The sequence below is a fragment of the Manihot esculenta genome, chromosome 9 (assembly GCF_001659605.2).
Source record: "Manihot esculenta cultivar AM560-2 chromosome 9, M.esculenta_v8, whole genome shotgun sequence".
Lineage (NCBI taxonomy): Eukaryota > Viridiplantae > Streptophyta > Magnoliopsida > Malpighiales > Euphorbiaceae > Manihot > Manihot esculenta.
This window is the reverse complement of record NC_035169.2, coordinates 15,971,509-15,989,475: the sequence shown is the minus strand read 5'-3', so window position 1 is coordinate 15,989,475 and position 17,967 is coordinate 15,971,509. Positions and strand designations below refer to the sequence as shown.

At 36.3% G+C, this 17,967-nt stretch overlaps 1 protein-coding gene across 9 annotated transcripts in view; it reads left to right on the top strand.

The window, feature by feature from the left end:
• Positions 1-16,665, top strand: part of LOC110623400 (Fanconi anemia group D2 protein homolog) — a 58,778-nt gene extending 42,113 nt beyond the window's left edge. The window contains exons 17-31 of one of the 9 annotated variants that reach the window (XM_043959469.1): positions 580-1,045; positions 2,659-2,694; positions 2,801-3,002; positions 4,287-4,459; positions 4,558-4,738; positions 4,924-5,087; positions 5,188-5,283; positions 14,903-14,992; positions 15,091-15,123; positions 15,205-15,336; positions 15,446-15,506; positions 15,578-15,633; positions 15,733-15,789; positions 15,878-15,998; positions 16,395-16,665. In XM_043959469.1, the coding sequence (XP_043815404.1) occupies positions 580-1,045; positions 2,659-2,694; positions 2,801-3,002; positions 4,287-4,459; positions 4,558-4,738; positions 4,924-5,087; positions 5,188-5,283; positions 14,903-14,992; positions 15,091-15,123; positions 15,205-15,336; positions 15,446-15,506; positions 15,578-15,633; positions 15,733-15,789; positions 15,878-15,998; positions 16,395-16,555 (2,029 nt within the window). In that variant the 3' untranslated portion in view covers positions 16,556-16,665. Of the gene's footprint in view, positions 1-579; positions 1,046-2,658; positions 2,695-2,800; positions 3,003-4,286; positions 4,460-4,557; positions 4,739-4,857; positions 5,088-5,170; positions 5,284-14,902; positions 14,993-15,090; positions 15,124-15,204; positions 15,337-15,445; positions 15,507-15,577; positions 15,634-15,732; positions 15,790-15,877; positions 15,999-16,394 lie in introns of those variants that run through there. The other 8 variants (XM_021768334.2, XM_021768333.2, XM_021768331.2 and 5 more) reach the window with 8 other exon arrangements.
• The last annotated feature ends 1,302 nt before the right edge of the window (positions 16,666-17,967 follow it).

The window sequence follows — 17,967 nt, the reverse complement described above, 5'->3', positions numbered from 1 at the left end:
ATAGTTGTAGCCACCAGAGTAATATTATCATCTTGAATTTAATCATTGACATTCTTGGCAGCCATTTCATCTATACTGACCTTTTTCCACTTGTCCCATTCATATCCTATAATGTGACCTCTCATCTCTATTGAATTAGAACTTGAAACCACACAGCCCATTACCAGGATTCTGAAGGCTTGAGAAAAGAGGATGGTTAGTTTGTCTAGTTGTGTATGGCCTTTTTGGGATGCAATTGTGGTTGATAGCAGCCTGATTTTTTTTTTTTCTGAATCTGAATGGAAATTATGTCTTTCTCTTTATAAATATTCATGTGACTTTGTATGGGTTGTGTATGTTTGCATGAGAAATTTGATGTGGTTCTCTGCATCCTTATTGTGAAAGGAGGAGAGCAAAGGTTAAAAGCTTTTGTTGTAGGGGGATAAAAGTGGCAAATGACATGTACTTAAAGCAATTACTTTCTAGTCTTACACGTACTTAAAGCAATTGCTTTCCAGTCTTTCTCCTTTTGATATAGATAAAATTGAAGTTTATCCACCAAAGCATTGTGTCTCATGATACTGATACTGACAAATGCAGATTTCTGGAAAGCTTGTTAAATAATTCCATTCGAAGCCACCCTATGTCTCTACCAGAGCTACATCTTCATGTGCAGCATTCTGGAACTTCACTCTTTGATAATGCCTATGATATGATGCATGCAGAAATTAACAATAAGCATAAGAAAACACACGATACCATATCTCCAAACAAGAACAGACATAACAAAGTCTCAACTCAATCAAGTTCAGGTACAAATAGGAAACTCCAGCAGCCAACAATTTTTGAAATGTTAAGGAAAGGGGGAGCTGTAAGCAGCAAACAGCTTGTACATGAGGATTCTTCTGGCCAACCTTTGAAGTCACTCAATTCTGCAGATCAAGAATCAGATTCTACTGAACAGCTAATTTTAGAAGTTCCAGCAGCTTCCAAGGCTTTGAATGCACAGAGATGTAAATTCAGGCCTCTACTGATGCAATGCTTCTCCCTTTTGGAATTTTCAAAGGTTAGTATAGGAATATTAACATCTGCAATAGATTGTAATAATATGTTCCTTCTTGTTTTTGCATGGCATTCACGCGGTTTCTGTTTTGTCTGCAAACTATCAACTTTAGGATTTTATGGTTTGATGTGGGATATGCAATCAATCAGCTTGGTTTTGAACCGAACTGAAAATCAGAACTGAATTAATGAAATTTTCTTAACTAAATTGAATTGGTTTCATTAGAAGAGCCAAAGAAAGTATTTGGTTCAGTTGGTTATACAATTCAGAACTCAGTTTTGAACTAAGCAAATTTTATTACAATTGTAAAGAATCACATTAGTAAAATTTATATAAAAAAAATCAACTAAAATTACAATGCAAATACAACTCAAAGCGCAACAAAAAAAGAGACATGAAACTGATTTGCATGGCGAAATTCCCAATTCGAATCAAGACACTTGCATCTCCAACTTTGTCTTCCTTGATGAAGAATAGCTCTAAAGGAGTGCATGGCTGATGTGGAGGTGATGAGAGGCGAACATTAAGGAGGAATTTGTGCAGCTCTTGCAAATAGCATGGTGTGTTTCAACAGCGCAGCTCTGAAACTGTTGAACAAGAACCGACGACATGCAGGAGGAACTTATACATGCAGGAGGAACTTATGACAAAGTTCTGGCAGAATATTCTCAAAGAACCCACAAAGTATACAATGACGAAAGAGGAGTCAAAATAACTATAAGGGGGAATTGTTCTGCTACACTCTCAATCACATTGAAAGCAAACAATAAACATGCGGAAGAGACCTATAGTAGTTTTTGTGGGGAAAGAGAAAGAAGTCTAGGGTTTGGTGGTGTGAGTTATGAATATATATATATATGGAAAAATTACTATTTAGTTCTTGCACCTAAGATAAGTGTCGGGTTAATGTCGCATGCCACTTTCCTTTTGAGGCATTAGAGTTGGAGCCTAGTGAGTCTTGAGGCTAAAATGTGCTTTTAATAACTATGCTGGTGAGCCTTGAGCCTAAGGCATGCCTTTAACAACTTTGTAACAACTTTGTCAAAATCTGCATGGGACTTGCCTCTCTTCCTCTCTCTCTCCCCTGACCCATATTAGTTTCATCTCTTTCTGGTCCACTTACAGATTACATTGCTTGTGTGAGTATCATTTGCATCAATTCAATTTTTACCTCTCCTTGTAATTTGTTTCGCTTACTCCAACTGTACTTCAAATACTGCACTTTAGATGTTAGCTATGTGGCCAACTTGGATTTCCTTTGAGTAGCCACATTTGGTAGGAGTGCACATAAATGAATTCTTCATTATTGAGAGTTTGGCTAAAGTTTTGGATTAAACAGCACATCACGTATGTTGTACCCAATTTGTAGTTGTTGATGTCAATTGCAATTATTGTTAGAGAAAAGACAACCTTATAGATGAACAGCTAAGCCTCTAGCTGAAGGTGATTGTTGCAATGCACTTTGCACTTTCTTTTGTAACTTTGCATATTTTTTTAAACCTGGATTGTCTAAAAGTTGTGGTTGAAAACTGTGGCACTTCTATTGCTTATGATGTATGCAGCTTATATAAATAGAAGTATACTTCAAGTCATTCAATTTGCTTTTTTGACTGCAGAAGCAAGACTCCTGTTGTTCTGATCCTACAGCCGAGGTACCCAGCTTGTTATACATAAATGCATTCATATATATATATATATATATATATACATAAATGGAACAATATATTGAATATGGCTAATGGGTTATTTCTGTAGTAGTTACCCGTATATTTATACCTTTTGAGTGATCTTCACAACAAGGTGGATTACTTCACTCCTACAAAGCAATTCTCATCCAGATGCACAAATCCCGGTCCTGGTTTCTGTAGAATGGCTGTGAAAGAATTCTTGACCAAAATTAGACCACTTTTCCCAAATCTCAGAAGGCATTTTGATAGAGCAGTTTCTATTCTTAAAGAAGGTAAGATTCGGACATCCAATTTGGTAGGGTTGCTAAATTAGAAATGTTACAGATGTGAAGAGTTGCTGGCCATATGAAACACAATATAAGTGGATATATTCATCTCTTCTTTCATTGTATGTCCTATTCTATTTTTGGAATAGGATTTTTGATGCTTATGAGAAAAGTGGAGTATGTATGGAGACTTGAGTTTTTTGAAGATTTTATAGGTTAATGGAGGTAATGTTGTTCTTTCTTTATCACAATATTGAGTTGCATTGTGAAAGGTGCGCTTGAGGCGCAAGGCGCACTAGGCACCAGCCCTAGCGCCTGGGGTGGCACTGGGTGGGCGACATGCTTGAGGCGCCCTTGGCGCAGGGCATGCGCGAGGCACGCCCGCGCCCTTCAATTCGCCATGTATATAAATAGCCTTAAATTTTCCCTAGACTTAAAACTTTAAGACATCACAGAAGCACAGTAGCAAGCAATGGCTGTGGGAGTGAAAGAAAAAGAGAGAAAAAAAAAGAGAGGAAGAAAAAAGAAGAAAAAATTAATTTCCAGCAATCAAGACTCATTCTCAAGAATCTCAACATATCAGGTAAATTATTCTTGTTCTCTTTTTTTAGTTTATTATTAAAAAGAGAAAAAAAAAAAGAGAGGAAGAAAAAAGAAGAAAAAATTAATCTCCAACAATCGAGACTCATTTTCAAGAATCTCAACATACCAAGTAAATTGTTCTTGTTCTCTTTTTTTAGTTTATCATTCTCCTTTTTTAATTTTTTTCTCTTTTTCTTCCTTCTTTCACTTTTTCTCCTTCACTCCCATGGCTGTTATGCTATTGAATTGCTGCTGGAATGCTGCTAGCATGCTGCTGCTGCCCTTTTTTTAATGTTCATTTTGCTGATGGCTGCTCTTCCATAGTTCCATCATTTGCCACCAACCTGCTTCTTCTGTCCATTAATGTTTCCTTTTTTTTTTATTTTATATAGGCTCCGAACCCCCTTTGTGCCTCAATTTGCCTTGAGCCTTTCACAACTATGATATTGATCATGTTTGACGAAAGGAAATACTTGGATTTCTCAACATCGTAGTTTGTTTATGCAATATTCTAAGATTCGTTTTCTTTTTTCCTTTTTTATTTGTTTTTGTTAGTGGTTTCTCTATTGATGTCCATATGAAGAGGATTAAATTAGTGTTTTCATTGTATTTGTTTTGTTTTAAAATAAGATTTGGGATAATGATATTTGGTCCTTTTGTTTGTAATTTTCCTTATTTTCTATTAATAAAATTTGATTATGCATATAGAGGGGACACAATCACACAAATATGAGCAAATCATATCAGGTGATGAACATTGTGAAGAACATTGGAAGGTGCATTCTTCACTTGCTGGCAATCCAGAGATAGCCAAGCTTGGAATTTCAAACTATTCTATGTCTGTTTCGGTATCTAAGGAAATACTTCATTGTTTTAGTAAGGTAAAGATTCTTTTGAACCCTTAGCCTCTATATTGGTCGTCAACAGTCTTAGTTGATTAATTTACATTATATCCTTACCATTTGTTCCTTAATTACAGATGTTAAACCTTCCTGAAGTTCAAGGGGAAAAAACAATTCTCTCAGATCTACTGGAAGCTTTCCAGCCCAGCAAAATATCTGAGATTGTTTTCTCTGACATACAACCTAGGCCTTTACCTGGGACAATGGAGTATTTATATTTAGGTGCTGCTTCATTTTTAGAAGATGTGTTGAGTAAAGGTATTCTATTATATTCTATATCAAAAAATTGTTTTATGGCTGTAATGTGTATATATATATATATATATATATATATATATGTATATATATATAATTATAATTGCATCTACATCTTGCAGCATGTTCATCGTCCTTTACGTTGGCTTCAGAGTGTCTTTTTACCCTAGAATCAATTGTTGCCTCAGTCCAGATATTCCTTAATAAGTTGGAGAGGAATGTTGAAAGTACGCACCCAATATCCATTGATAGGATCCTTCCAACTTTGCAGAGCATACTTGGAACTTCAGCCCAAAAGCTTCTGCAGCACAAGTGGGATGATATGAGCCTAGAGAATGGTTGGAAAAACAAAGTAAGACCACTTCTATTATGTTGATTTAGCTCTTGTTTCCTTAATCTTTGACAACTGATGAGATAACCCTACATGTTAACAAGGTGTTAAATTTGTTCAGGGAGAAATCATGCAAAAGATATTATTTATTTACATGGAGAATAGTGAGTCCAAGTCTGATTTGCTGGATGAACTGGCTTGCTCCATTTTGCCTGAGGTGTGCAAATACTCTTAGTATTAGATCTTGTTTCCAAGAAATCAATTATATAAGGCTTCATTTGAATAGATTAGAATTTGAATTGTAGCCTTTGAGTTTGATGGGTGATTATAGCAATGGTAGTAATTCACTAATTTCTATTTGAAAAATCAAAATCATTACAAAGAGGACACTAGATTTTAATTTTATTTTTGTTAGATTTAATAAAAAAAATGGCTTGTCTTTAAAGAAAAAAGTAAGAAGTATGGTTTTCATTGTTTTCTAAAGATAATCTAGAACCATATGAAACTAACAAGAATTTCACATGTTTTTTATTGTTATCTTTGTGTAAAATTTGTGTGTATTTATTCTGAATAGAGGTAATCCCCTATGATCATGCTACTTAGTATAGGAAAAGATATATACGTAATCACGCATTAACTACATAGTTGACTTGCTATAGCAATTATACTCCTGAGTATTGATGTTAGTTACGCCCAACTTATTACCAATGCAGTCAACTTAAGCTCTGTTTACAGCCTTTGTGAAGATATCGCCCAATTGTCTTCCAGTTTTGACATGTACCGTCAAGATGATTTATTGTTGGACCTTTTGACAAATAAAGTGACAACCAATTTCAATATGTCTAGTTCACTTATAAAACAATGAATTTGAAGTGATATGCAATACAACTTGATTATCACACTATAACCTAATTGGAGATGAGACCTTGAGGTTAACTTCATCTAATAATTGACATATTCAAATTTCTTCATATACATATTGTGCCATAGCTCGATATTTTGATTCTACACTTGAGTGAGAAATCACACATTGTTTCTTACTTTTTTATGATACTAAATTTCCTCTAACAAAAATACAATACTCTGTAATCTACCTCCTTCCTACCAATCTTAGATCCTGCTCAATTTGTATCTAAAAAGCACTCCATATTAAATGTCTTGAATTGATTTAGGCAGATTATTTGGCTTCTAATTAGGCTTGATTCTAGAGATTTTTATTCAATACCTTTATTGTAGATATTCCTAATTAGCTTTGATTTTGTGTATAAATACCCAAATCTTATAAAAATTATTCATTTAGAAAATCAAAGCCTTGTGGCTATTTTTTGGGTTTAATTTCAGATTCCAAAATCTGAAATTTCTTCATAAACCTTAGTGTTGACTTATTTGTTGATCCTAGCTGATTCTAGGGATATGATTTGATTTGATTTGATTATGATCCTTAATTATCTCTTTGACTTATTTGTTGATCCTAGCTGATTCTAGGGATATGATTTGATTTGATTTGATTATGATCCTTAATTATCTCTGTAATTATTATTTGATTATTTGCTTCTTATTTCGATATAATTTTGTGTATAAATAGTCATGTAGACCAATTGTAAAGATGAAGAGTGAAATACAAGAATACTTTAAATTTTTCTAAAATTCTTCATTGTATCAGAGCATTTTTCTGATTTTAGGGTTCAAATTCAATTTTTTCTCTTTAGGGTTTCAAAACCCTAAATCTATCTTTTTTGGTACTAACCTATCTAGGAGCCTTTCCTCCTCTTCAACCATTGCATTACACCAACATGATTCAATGCTTCTCTAACTGTCTTGGGTATAGAAACAGCAGACATGGTGGAAACAAAAGTATAATAGGAAGGAGACAAATGATGGTAACTCACAAAATTATAAATGGGATGAGGATTGCGAGAAGAGCGAATACCTTTTTGCTCTAGCAAGAGGAGGAGTAGCTGTTGCTACTGAAGGCATGACCAAAGTAGGTGATGATGGAACTGGAGGTGAGTCACTAGGAGTACCTGCATCAGGGAGAGAAGTATCATTGTTAGTAGCAGATGGGTGGGGCCGACGAGTGTAGACCTGAAGGGGTGGACTGACATAAGGCCAAGGAGAGACAAGAGGTGCAGGTATAGGCAAAGCTCTAGGAACAAAGGTTTTATGCGTTGGACTAGAAGAAAAGTAAGGGGAGGTTTCAAAAAAGGTGACATCTGCAGAGAAAAAATATATGTTAGCAGTGGGATCATAGCATTTGTAACCTTTTTGTAGTCGAGAATAGCCAAGAAAGACACATTTAACTGATTTGGGCTGGAGTTTGTCTTTACCAAGGGTATGATCAGGAACAAAACATATACATTCAAAAACTCGCAGTGACAACTGGTTGGAGATCTGGTTAGGAAAGAGAACCAAATGAGGACTCTGATGCTGCAAAAAAGAGGAAGGCATACGATTGATCAAGTAGCAGGCAGTAAAGACTGCTTCGCCTCAAAAACTCAGCGGAACATTATGATGTATGAGTAAGGTGCGGGCAGTTTCAATCAAATGCCAATTTTTGCGCTCGGCAACACCATTTTGTTGAGTAGTATGGGCACAAGAAGTCTGGTGAGTAATACCTTGAGTAGACAAGAAATGAAAAAAAGAGGAGAAAAGATATTCTCGTGCATTATCACTACGCAAAACCTTAATGCGAACACCAAATTGATTCTGTATTTCAGCACAAAATTTTTGAAAAATGGAGAATAACTCAGAGCGATTCTTCATAAAAAACAACCAAGTGCAACGAGAATATCATCAATAAAAGTAACAAAATACTGAAATCCCAAAATTGTACGACTTGAACCCCAAATATTTGAATGAACAATGTCAAACATCGAAGTAGCCCTGTTATTGACTCGCTTGGGAAATGAAGCTCGAGTTTGTTTCCCATGTTGACATGACTCACATGATAAAGAAAACAAAGAAGAAAGACTGGGGACCATTTTCTGCAATTTGAGAAGACTAGGATGTCTCAAACGGTTATGAACAAGCTCAGTGGACGTGGTAGAAACAAAGGCAACTGGAGAGGTGGAAAGGTGGTACAATCCTTGTGACTTAGATCCTGTTCCAATCATTCTCCCAGTACTCCGGTCCTGTAAAACAACAGAATTAGTAGTAAAGGTTACTGAACAATTAAGATTTTTGGTCAATTTGCTAATGGAGATTAAATTATATGGACATTCAGGAGTGAACAAGACAGTAGTTAAGGAAATAGATGGAAGAAGTTGTACGTCTGTAGAAAGATAATATTTTGTTTGTTGTGTTTCACAATAGAGATTATAACCAATTTGAGACGGTATCTAAACAGGAAGGAAAATCAAGCCTATAATTATACAATCCCTAAAATTAAGCAACTGACCCATTTATCAATATTTACTTCCTATATTAACATATTTATTTCCTATAACCTATAATCTATAATACTCCCTCTCAAGTTGGAGTATAAATGTTAATCATGCCCAACTTGTTACATATATAATCAACTCGTCCCATACAACTTAGCAAACACCGAATTTGTGAACCCAACTTCTTCCAATAGTTGACATACCCACAAAACTTCACAAACGGCTTTTGCCATGACTCGACATTCAGGTTCAGCACTAGAACGGGAGACCACATTTTTTCAGCTTGGTAAAACGCCTTACACATCATAAATACGGGAAATATTCTCTTTGCCAGAATATAAAAATTCCAAATACTCCATTAATTCTTTAACAAATTTAGAATGATTAATAAGACTAATCACCTCATTATGAATAGAATTTCGAATCCGTGAACAATATTTGTGAACAGTACCCGATGAACAATACCTATGAAACAGTACCCGATGAACAGTACTCGTGAACAGTACCGATGACCAATTCCCATGAACAATGCCCAATAAATAGAGCAGAGCCCTAAGTCTCCAAATGTTACCCTTTATGGGTAATCCAAATGAACAGAGCCTTAAGTCTCCAAATGTTACCCTTTATGAGTAACCCAAATGAACAATATCAAAAAACGCCTCCACCCAATACGCAAACGGCAAACAAATCACAAATTTGACAAGGGGGCTGCAAGGCGACTTTGGCATCCTCTTTAGATGGACGGTGAGAGATAAATATTACCCTAGATGGATAATACAAAAGAACAGGAGTCCTAAGTCTCCAAAAATTTAAAACTTGACGAGAGAGAGAACAAAAATAAATCTCTACGAGAATGGCTCTGATACCATGTAGAAAGATAATATTTTGTTTGTTGTGTTTCACAATAGAGATTACAACCTATTTATACATGAGATGGTATCTAAACAGGAAGGAAAATCAAGCCTATAATTATACAATCCTAAAATTAAGCAACTGACCCATCTATCAATTTTTACTTCCTATATTAACATATTTATTTCCTATAACCTATAACAGTCTCCTATTCCTTTAACTTGAGTTTGTGAACAATTAGTTAAGGTGACTTTAGATGGTGTAGAATGTGAAACAAGAATAGAGAAAAGATTATGATTACCAGAGATGTGATCAGAAGCACCAGAATCTAGGATCCATGGACCAACAGGTGAAAACTTAGTTAGACAAGCAAAAGAATTACCGGAGTGAGCAATGCTGGTAGATGGAGGATGTTGCTTAGCTGCTTGGAACTGTAAGTATTCTTTATAGTCCTCTCCAATTAAAGTAATTGAATCTAAGTCCTGAGATTTATTGGTAGGTTGTGGAAGCAGACCTTCATTAGATTGAGCAAGATGAGCTGTTGACTTGCCAGTATTATCAGGTTGATTGGACCGTGGTGGTCGGCCATGTAGTGCTCAACATGCATCCCATCTGTGACCTTTCTTATCACAATAGGAGCAATGAAATTTCTTTCCTTTACCTTTGCGATTGCCTCCTTGTCCTTGATTTTCTTGTACAGCCAAAACTGAGGATTCCATATCTGTAACATCACTCTTACTAAGGGAAATACGTAAGAGCCTAGTTGACACATTTTCTAAGGTTGGAGTAACTGATCCAGTCAAAATTTGATCTTTCACAGAGCAAAGGTCAAATCGCAATCCAATTAATGCCAAAACCATAAAGAATTTATCACGTTGTTCTTGCGCATCAACATCATCAGTAAAGGGCATAAGAGAATTAAATTCATCTTTTAGAGTTTCTACTTGACCCAAGTAACTAGCCATATCCTAATGATTTTGTTGTAAGTGAACCATATCCGACACAACCTTGTAGATGCATTGTATATCATTAGTATACAATGTTCTAGCCTTAGTCCAAACCTTACAACAAGTTTTGCAAGATTGAAACAAAGCAAGCAATTTGGGATCTAACGAATGCCATAAAAGACTACATAATTGAGCATCAATCTTAACCCAGTTGGGTCTATCAGTGGCAATGAAATCAGTGGCATTTTTTGTTAAATGATCATCGTACCCCTATCCTACAAACCATAATTCTACGGATGCAGCCCAAGACACATAATTATTACTCCCTTGCAACTTAACCATAGCAATTGAAAAGACAGGTTTAAGAGACTCAGAACCTGTATTGAGGGTGTTTTGATTCTTAGACATGTCGAGAGAGATTCTGAAACAACAAAGGACCGAGTAGGGACCCGAATCTGCAAAAAGAAGCCGAATCTGCCAAAAAGAACGCATGTGAACAGTAAATCTGACGATCGCACCTACTAAGCTTTGGTCGCCGGCGCCTGGCGAAGCTGGGAGAAGAATCACCGGCGTGAAATGGTCGCCGGAAAATGGTTCACGCGTTCGCATGTGGATGAAGGACGTGTGAAGGCGAGCTGATATGATGACAGGACCTACTGGGCTTTGGTCGCCGGTGCCGGACAAAGCTGGGAGAAGAATTGCCGGCGTGAAAAGGTTGCCGTAAAGTGGTGCACGCGCCGGCGCATAGCCGGAATCAAGTCTGTGCGGGGTGGCGTGTGGAGGCACGTCTGGAGGCGGTGCTTCGCCAGAAAGTAGATCGGAGGCCGGCGTGGAGAATGGGCTGGGTGGTGAGACCAACTGATTTCCAGAAAGTCACCAAAGCAAGATGACAGATCTGCAACTCAAAGGTGAACCAAATTTCTTAGCTCTGATACCATGAAACTTTGATGAAAAGAAGAAAAAGAGAGCAGAAGATTTGAGAGAAAATATTTGATTATTCCCATCAAGCCAATTTGAGTATATATATTACTTACAAGAGTATATACTAGGTAAGAAAATAAATTAATTCTTTAATTATAGCCTAATCATATCCCAATCATATCACGCAATCATATCCCTAATTATCACTACAAATCTAGGCTATTTACAGAAATAATCTCAGCATACAAAAATAATCTCAACACACTCGAATGACTTGGGCCTATTTGATGTCTTTTCTTGTTTTCAATCCTTTCATAAGATGGTTTGACTTAATTTGATACTAAGGTGAAAATTTTGAGAACTGACAATGAAAGATAATACATGGATAGTAGCTTTTCTGCTTATTTGGAGTGTAATGGGATAGTACACCAGGCTAGTTGTCCTTATACTAGTGCTTAAAATGGCATTGTTAAGAGAAAAAATAAGCATCTATTGGAGGTAACTCGATCTCTTATGTTCACCATGAATCTATATTGGGGAGATGCAATCCTTATATCTCCTTATCTTATCAATAGAATGCCTCTCAAGACTCTTGACTTTATGAGTCCTTTGGCGGTTCTACAAGGGAAGAATTCATACGTTGTTCCACTTAAAGTATTTGGGTCTGTTTGCTTTGTCCATACTAGGACGGTAGGGAAATTGGATCTCAAGGCCCTTAAATGTGTGTTTGTTGGGTATTCTCCGACACATAAGGGATATAGGTGTTATCACCCTCTGTTTAGAAAATACTTAGTCAGTATGGATGTTACCTTTCGAGAAACTGAACCCTACTTCAGTACCATCCACTCACCTCTTCAAGGGAAGAATAATGAGCAAGAATGGGTGATCCCGAATTCAATGATTCTGGATGATATGGTTCAACTAGAGAGTTTGAGTTCTAGTAGACAGGGGGAGATGTCCAATCAGGGAGAGAGAATTGGTTGTTTAGACAAGCCAGATTTGAGAAGGTATTCGAGGAGAGATAAGGCAGAAGAAGCCATTATGCAGTCTACTCAGAGTCAATAATCTTTTTCTGGTGAGTTATCCACAACTCTTGAATGCTCCAATGACTTAGTTAAACCTATTACACAAAGAAAAGGGGTCAGATCTTGTACTAAACACCCTATTTCTTTGTTTCTTATGAATCCTTATCTCCTTTCTATAGAGCCTTTGCCTTGTCTATTCCACAGGATTGGAAGAAAACTCTTGCAGATCCTAAATGGAAGGAATCAATAATTGAAGAGATGAAAACATTGGCTAAAAATGAGATTTGAGAGCTTGTCACTCTCCCACCTGGAAAGAAACTCGTTGGCTGTAAGTGGGTGTTCATAGTGAAACACAAAACTGATGACACAATTGAATGGTTTAAGGCTAGATTGGTTGCTAAAGAATTCACCTAAACCTATGGAGTGGATTATCAAGAGACATTTGCTCCAGTTGCAAAAATGAATTCAATCAGAGTTCTGTTATTTTGCGCAGCCAACTTGGATTGGGACTTGCAACAGTTTGATGTGAGGAATGCTTTCCTCCATAGAGATTTAGAGGAAGAAGTGTTTATGGATATTTCTCCTGGGTTCGCTGATGAGAAGACACAAGGAAAGGTGTGCAGGTTAAAAAAGGCTTTGTATGGGCTAAAACAATTTTCCAGAGCTTGGTTTGACAGATTTAATAGAGCCATGATGTCTTTTAGTTACCAACAAAGCAATGCTGATCACACTCTATTTATCAAAAATCATAATAGTAAGATCACCCTTCTTATGACAGATGATGACAAAGAGGAAATAGCTTAACTAAAGAGGTTGTTGACTCAGGAATTTGAAATCAAAGGTCTAGGAAAACTGCAATATTTCCTAGGTATCAAGGTGGCCAAATCAGAAAAAGGAATTTTCATTTTCCAAAAAAGTATATTCTGGATTTTTTAGAAGAAACTGGTATGATGTGGTGTAAACCAGCAGAATCTCCCATTAAAAGTAATCACAAGCTGGAAGCAGGAACTGGTGAGTCCGTGAATATTGGAAGATATCAGAGATTGGTAGGAAGGTTGATTTATCTCTCACACACTCGACCGAATATAGCCTATGTTGTTAGCTTAGTCAGCCAATTCATGCATGACACTCGCGAGACTCATATGTAGGTTGTATTTCACATCTTGAGATACCTAAAGTCTGCGCCAGGGAAAAAGCTTTTTTACTCCAAACATGGTCATCTCCGAGTTGAAGCTTTTACAGATGCAGATTGGGCAGGATCTCTCGATGACAGGAGATCCACTTCTGGCTATTGTACAGTTGTGGGAGGGAACTTTGTCACTTGGAGGAGCAAAAAATAAAGTGTTGTTGCTCGGTCAAGTGCTGAAGCAGAATATAGAGCAATGGTTCAAGGTGTATGTGAACTCTTATAGTTGCAGAAGTTATTGGAGGAGTTGAGATTGTTCGAGAGAGACAAGATTACTTTATATTGTGACAATAAAGCTGCTATAAGTGTAGCACAAAATCTAGTTCAACATGACCGGACGAAGCACATTGAAATTGATCGGCATTTCATTAAAGAAAAATTAACAGACGTTGTCTTGAGTCTAGTTCATGTAACTTCTACTAGGCAACTTGTGGATGTGTTTACTAAAGGGCTCAACAACAAGATCTATCATAATCTGCGACATTTTTGCACCAACTTGAGGGAGAGTGTTGACTTATTTGTTGATTATAACTGATTCTAGGGATATGATTTGATTTGATTAGAATTCTTAATTATCTGATTCTAGGGATATGATTTGATTTGATTAGAATTCTTAATTATCTCTATAATTATTATTTAATTATTTATTTTCTATTTAGATATAATTATTTGTGTATAAGTAGTCATGTAGACCAATTGTAAAGATGAAGAGTGAAATATAAGAATACTCTAAATTTTTCCAAAATTCTTCACTTAGCCACCTATTGCTCTTTGGGGTTTTCCCATTTAGGCCACTTTTTTCTCTCACCGCCGGTGTTAGAGGAGTCGCAGTGACGTCGCCGGCTGTTCTACAAGTGTTCCGGTGTCTAGAATCCAGCGCGTAGTCACATGCGCCTTATCACTCTCGGTGTTTCAGTCCCACGTGCCTGCTTCTGCAGGCGCATGACGCGTTATCCGACAGAGGTCACTGGTCTGGTCACTGTCGTTGGTTTTTTCAGCCTTCTATTGTTTTTTCGGACCTGTTTGGTGCTGGTAAAAATTGGGCTCGTTTTTTACGTTGCTTTTCTGTTTTTCTTGGGTCTGGTCTGTTTTGTTGAATCTCCTATTTGTGAGTTCAGATCTGTTTGATCAAGGCAAACGAGAGAAAAATTAATGTTTCTAGTTCTGATAACCCTTCTCTTCAAATTAGTCTTACTAAGCTTGATGGGCAAAATTATCTTGCTTGGTCAAGCTGCAGGGTTATATCAATGGCAGTAAGAAGAAACCAGAATCACGTATAGAGAAAAAATAAAGAAACAAGAGAAATCTCTTTGCACAAGATTCATTACGTTGCATCGACTCAAGAGTTCAGAAAAGGGTCATCCTAATATGGCTTCTGTGTGGATAACAAATTAATGAATGAAATGGAATTGGGTTTTGGAGATTTGCTTGAACCGTGGTGCAGTGATCTCATTTTGACCCAGACAACATGATTTTGTTAGTTTGTAAACCAACGCTGAATGCAGTTCCCTTTCTGTATTAGGTTCCGTCTTGCAAAACAATGACCGAGCATGATAATCACGGTTTTTCGACTTTGTGCAATGAAACTTTTGCTATGTGGTATCGTGTGATGGTAAAATCAATAGTCTCTTTTAAAATTTTCTTAATTTTACCATTGGTGTTTCTCTTTCCTGGTGGAGATGTTTTAACATAAATTGACGTTATGTGCAGCATGAAGAGAACCTTGCTATTCTTAACAGCTTGGTGAGTTCGACATTACCTGACACTGCAAATGAGCTATTGAAATTGACGAGAGAATTTAATTATTTCCTGTGCTATGATTAGGTTAAGGATGTCATTCTCAGGAAAACTGGAGCTGGTGTTCAGCTTGAAATGGTTGAAAACCATTTGATCAAAATACAAAGATCTGTGAATGTGGTGGTTTCCTTGGTTAGTACGTGCAGGACTCATGACAAGGTAACCAGGATTGTAGAGGTTCCATCGCTGACATTCATTCATTCAATTTTCTTTTATTTATTAGTTTCAAATTTCATGAGAAATATTCACTTGTTAAATTAACGGGCAGGTAATTGTGCGTGCCATGGCTGTCAAATATGGTGGGAAGTTTGTCGATTCGTTCCTTAAAGGTACATCTAGCTTTCTTTGTAATGGGATCTAGAAGATGTAGTTGCTGGTGCACTAATTAATGATTCTACAGTGTTTGAGTTCTTACAGGCCCACTTTCGAACACACAGTGAGATTATAATCCAATTGGTAAATATTACTTGCACTGAACTTCTACTTGATTTTTCTTGAATGATCTGAATATTGAATTGGATTCCTAATTTGAACTTATTTTTCATCGTGAGTTAGGTGAAGGAGCTTCAAAAGGCCACAAGAACAATACAGACACTATGCTCTGAAGCAAAGGTCTGTTTCACCTGTAAGATTGTTCATAAAACTTCTTAGTATTGGAATTATAGCTAGCAATCTGAAATTTTTTTTTTCTTTTGGCAAGGGCTCGAAACAAATTGCTATCACTAGCAAAATTCCTCCAACAAAGCGATCTATAGAACGTTTCTTGTTCCATGTTAAGGCTCTTCTTCATACAACACCGACTGCCTGTACTTTTTGGATGGGTATGGAAGTATATTAATTGTGTTAATGTGTCATAAGGTTTCTTCCATCTTTTCACAAAAATTACTATGGTTGTTGGACTATGATATTATGCATCAAAAAAATTCAACTTTTTCTCGGGGCTTTTCTTTTTGCCTATGACCTGAATCTGAAATTTTTAAGTTAATGACAAATTTGGATGGGCTTCATGTGAAGCTTATTAGGCGTCTTGCAGTTCTTTAAGTAAAATTTTAAATGGAAAAGGCTGATTTGAAGTTTTTGCAATTAGCTGTTGAATTGTACCAACAAACTTTCGCAATAGCTGTTCATCTTCCAACTCAAATCCTTGTCGTGCGCATTTAATGATTGTGCACTAGCAGCTCCAAAAATGCCTTAATCCTTTCTTGTTTTCTTGACAGGGAATCTTAAACATAAAAACTTGAGGGGTGAAGTAGTAAGCTCCCAAGTTTATGCGGACGATCAAAATTCAAATTCTAATGCTGATGAAGATTTGGCAGAAGCTGAAGATAGTGATCAGCCTGTTAATATTGGTAGTGAAGAGGACAAGGACATTGAATGATATGTGCCTCTTTTATCCACCACTCAAATATGTATGATATGGTAACAGTATTTAGTTGTATGTAATTCTTATATATATATATAAAGACGGATTTAAAATAGGTTATAAAATGATTTACAAGTGTGGTATATATTTATATATATATATATATATATATATATTTCTTTTTGAAATGGGGATTGGGAATGGAAGAATAGAATATGAGACTGTTAGATTTACTCAGATGTATTGACCATCCGGCTAAACCTGCATATGTTCAAATTTATATTTTTAGTAGTATATTTAAATTTATGCATTTATATTGAGTGGCACACTTGATATATTTTATTTTTAAATTACAATTTCATATTTAATAATATTACTAATTAATATATTCATAATAAATATATTATCTTTATTACAATTTCATATTTAATAATGCTACCCTTAGTCCGTACGAAAGATTTTGAAAGAAATTTCAAATTAATCTTATAAAATCATGTGTTTATCTTCATGTTTGATGAAAATTTTGTAAATTAAAAAAAAATAATTTTTTTTTAAAATAAGATAATTATAAAAAAATTAATTAAATTAAATTTTTATAAAATTTTTAATAAAACTATAAATTGGAACGTTAAAGAGAATTAGTTTTAAGTGAAACCTGAGCTTTAGGATAGGAGTTGATAAATAGAAATAAGACTAAAAAAATAATAAATTATGGTTTTAGAAAGGATTCAGCGGCTTCTAGGATGTCAGTCCCAACTAAAGCGTTAGCCTTTTCCAAGGCTCCCTTGCTCCTAAGGAAGTTCCTCAAGAGCCTATCATGGTCAGCGGATCAGCTGAGAGCAGTTCGGAAGAGGGCATCAGGTCCACTTCATTGGATGTCCTACCCATTCAAGTTGTGGGTGTTATCACCATCAAGGGTAGGGTTGCTAAACGCACCCGAAATTCAAAACCCGTAGGAGTAGCCCCTTCCTCTTCTATTGATAAGGGAAAAAAGGTAGTAGAGCACTTGTTGTCTCTGCCCTGGACAACGAGTTGTTAAACGTGGCTGAGGTGACCACAAAGTCGTTGCTAGCTTTTGTGGCTAAGATGTTGTGCATTAAGATGTTTGGGGAGGTCCCATATGCTTCTAACTCCCGTTTTCTGGATCTTATTAGCTACTTGACTTGCACCACCAAATAGCAGGCAGCTTTCAGCACACGCTCTATGGAGTCCCTTGGGGACAGTTTGAGGGAGATGTTCCTCATGGCAAGCTGTTTGTCTTTCTTAATAGCGTTTTTGAGTTTTTGGATTTTCTGACTTTACCTTTTCTTTTTGTGGCAAGCCTTCAGCATGTTCATGGAGATCTATGCACGAAATCGCTCTCTCTATAGCTCCATGGTCTAGCGTATTAAGGAAGCACGCCGGGATGAAAACATTATTGCTACTGG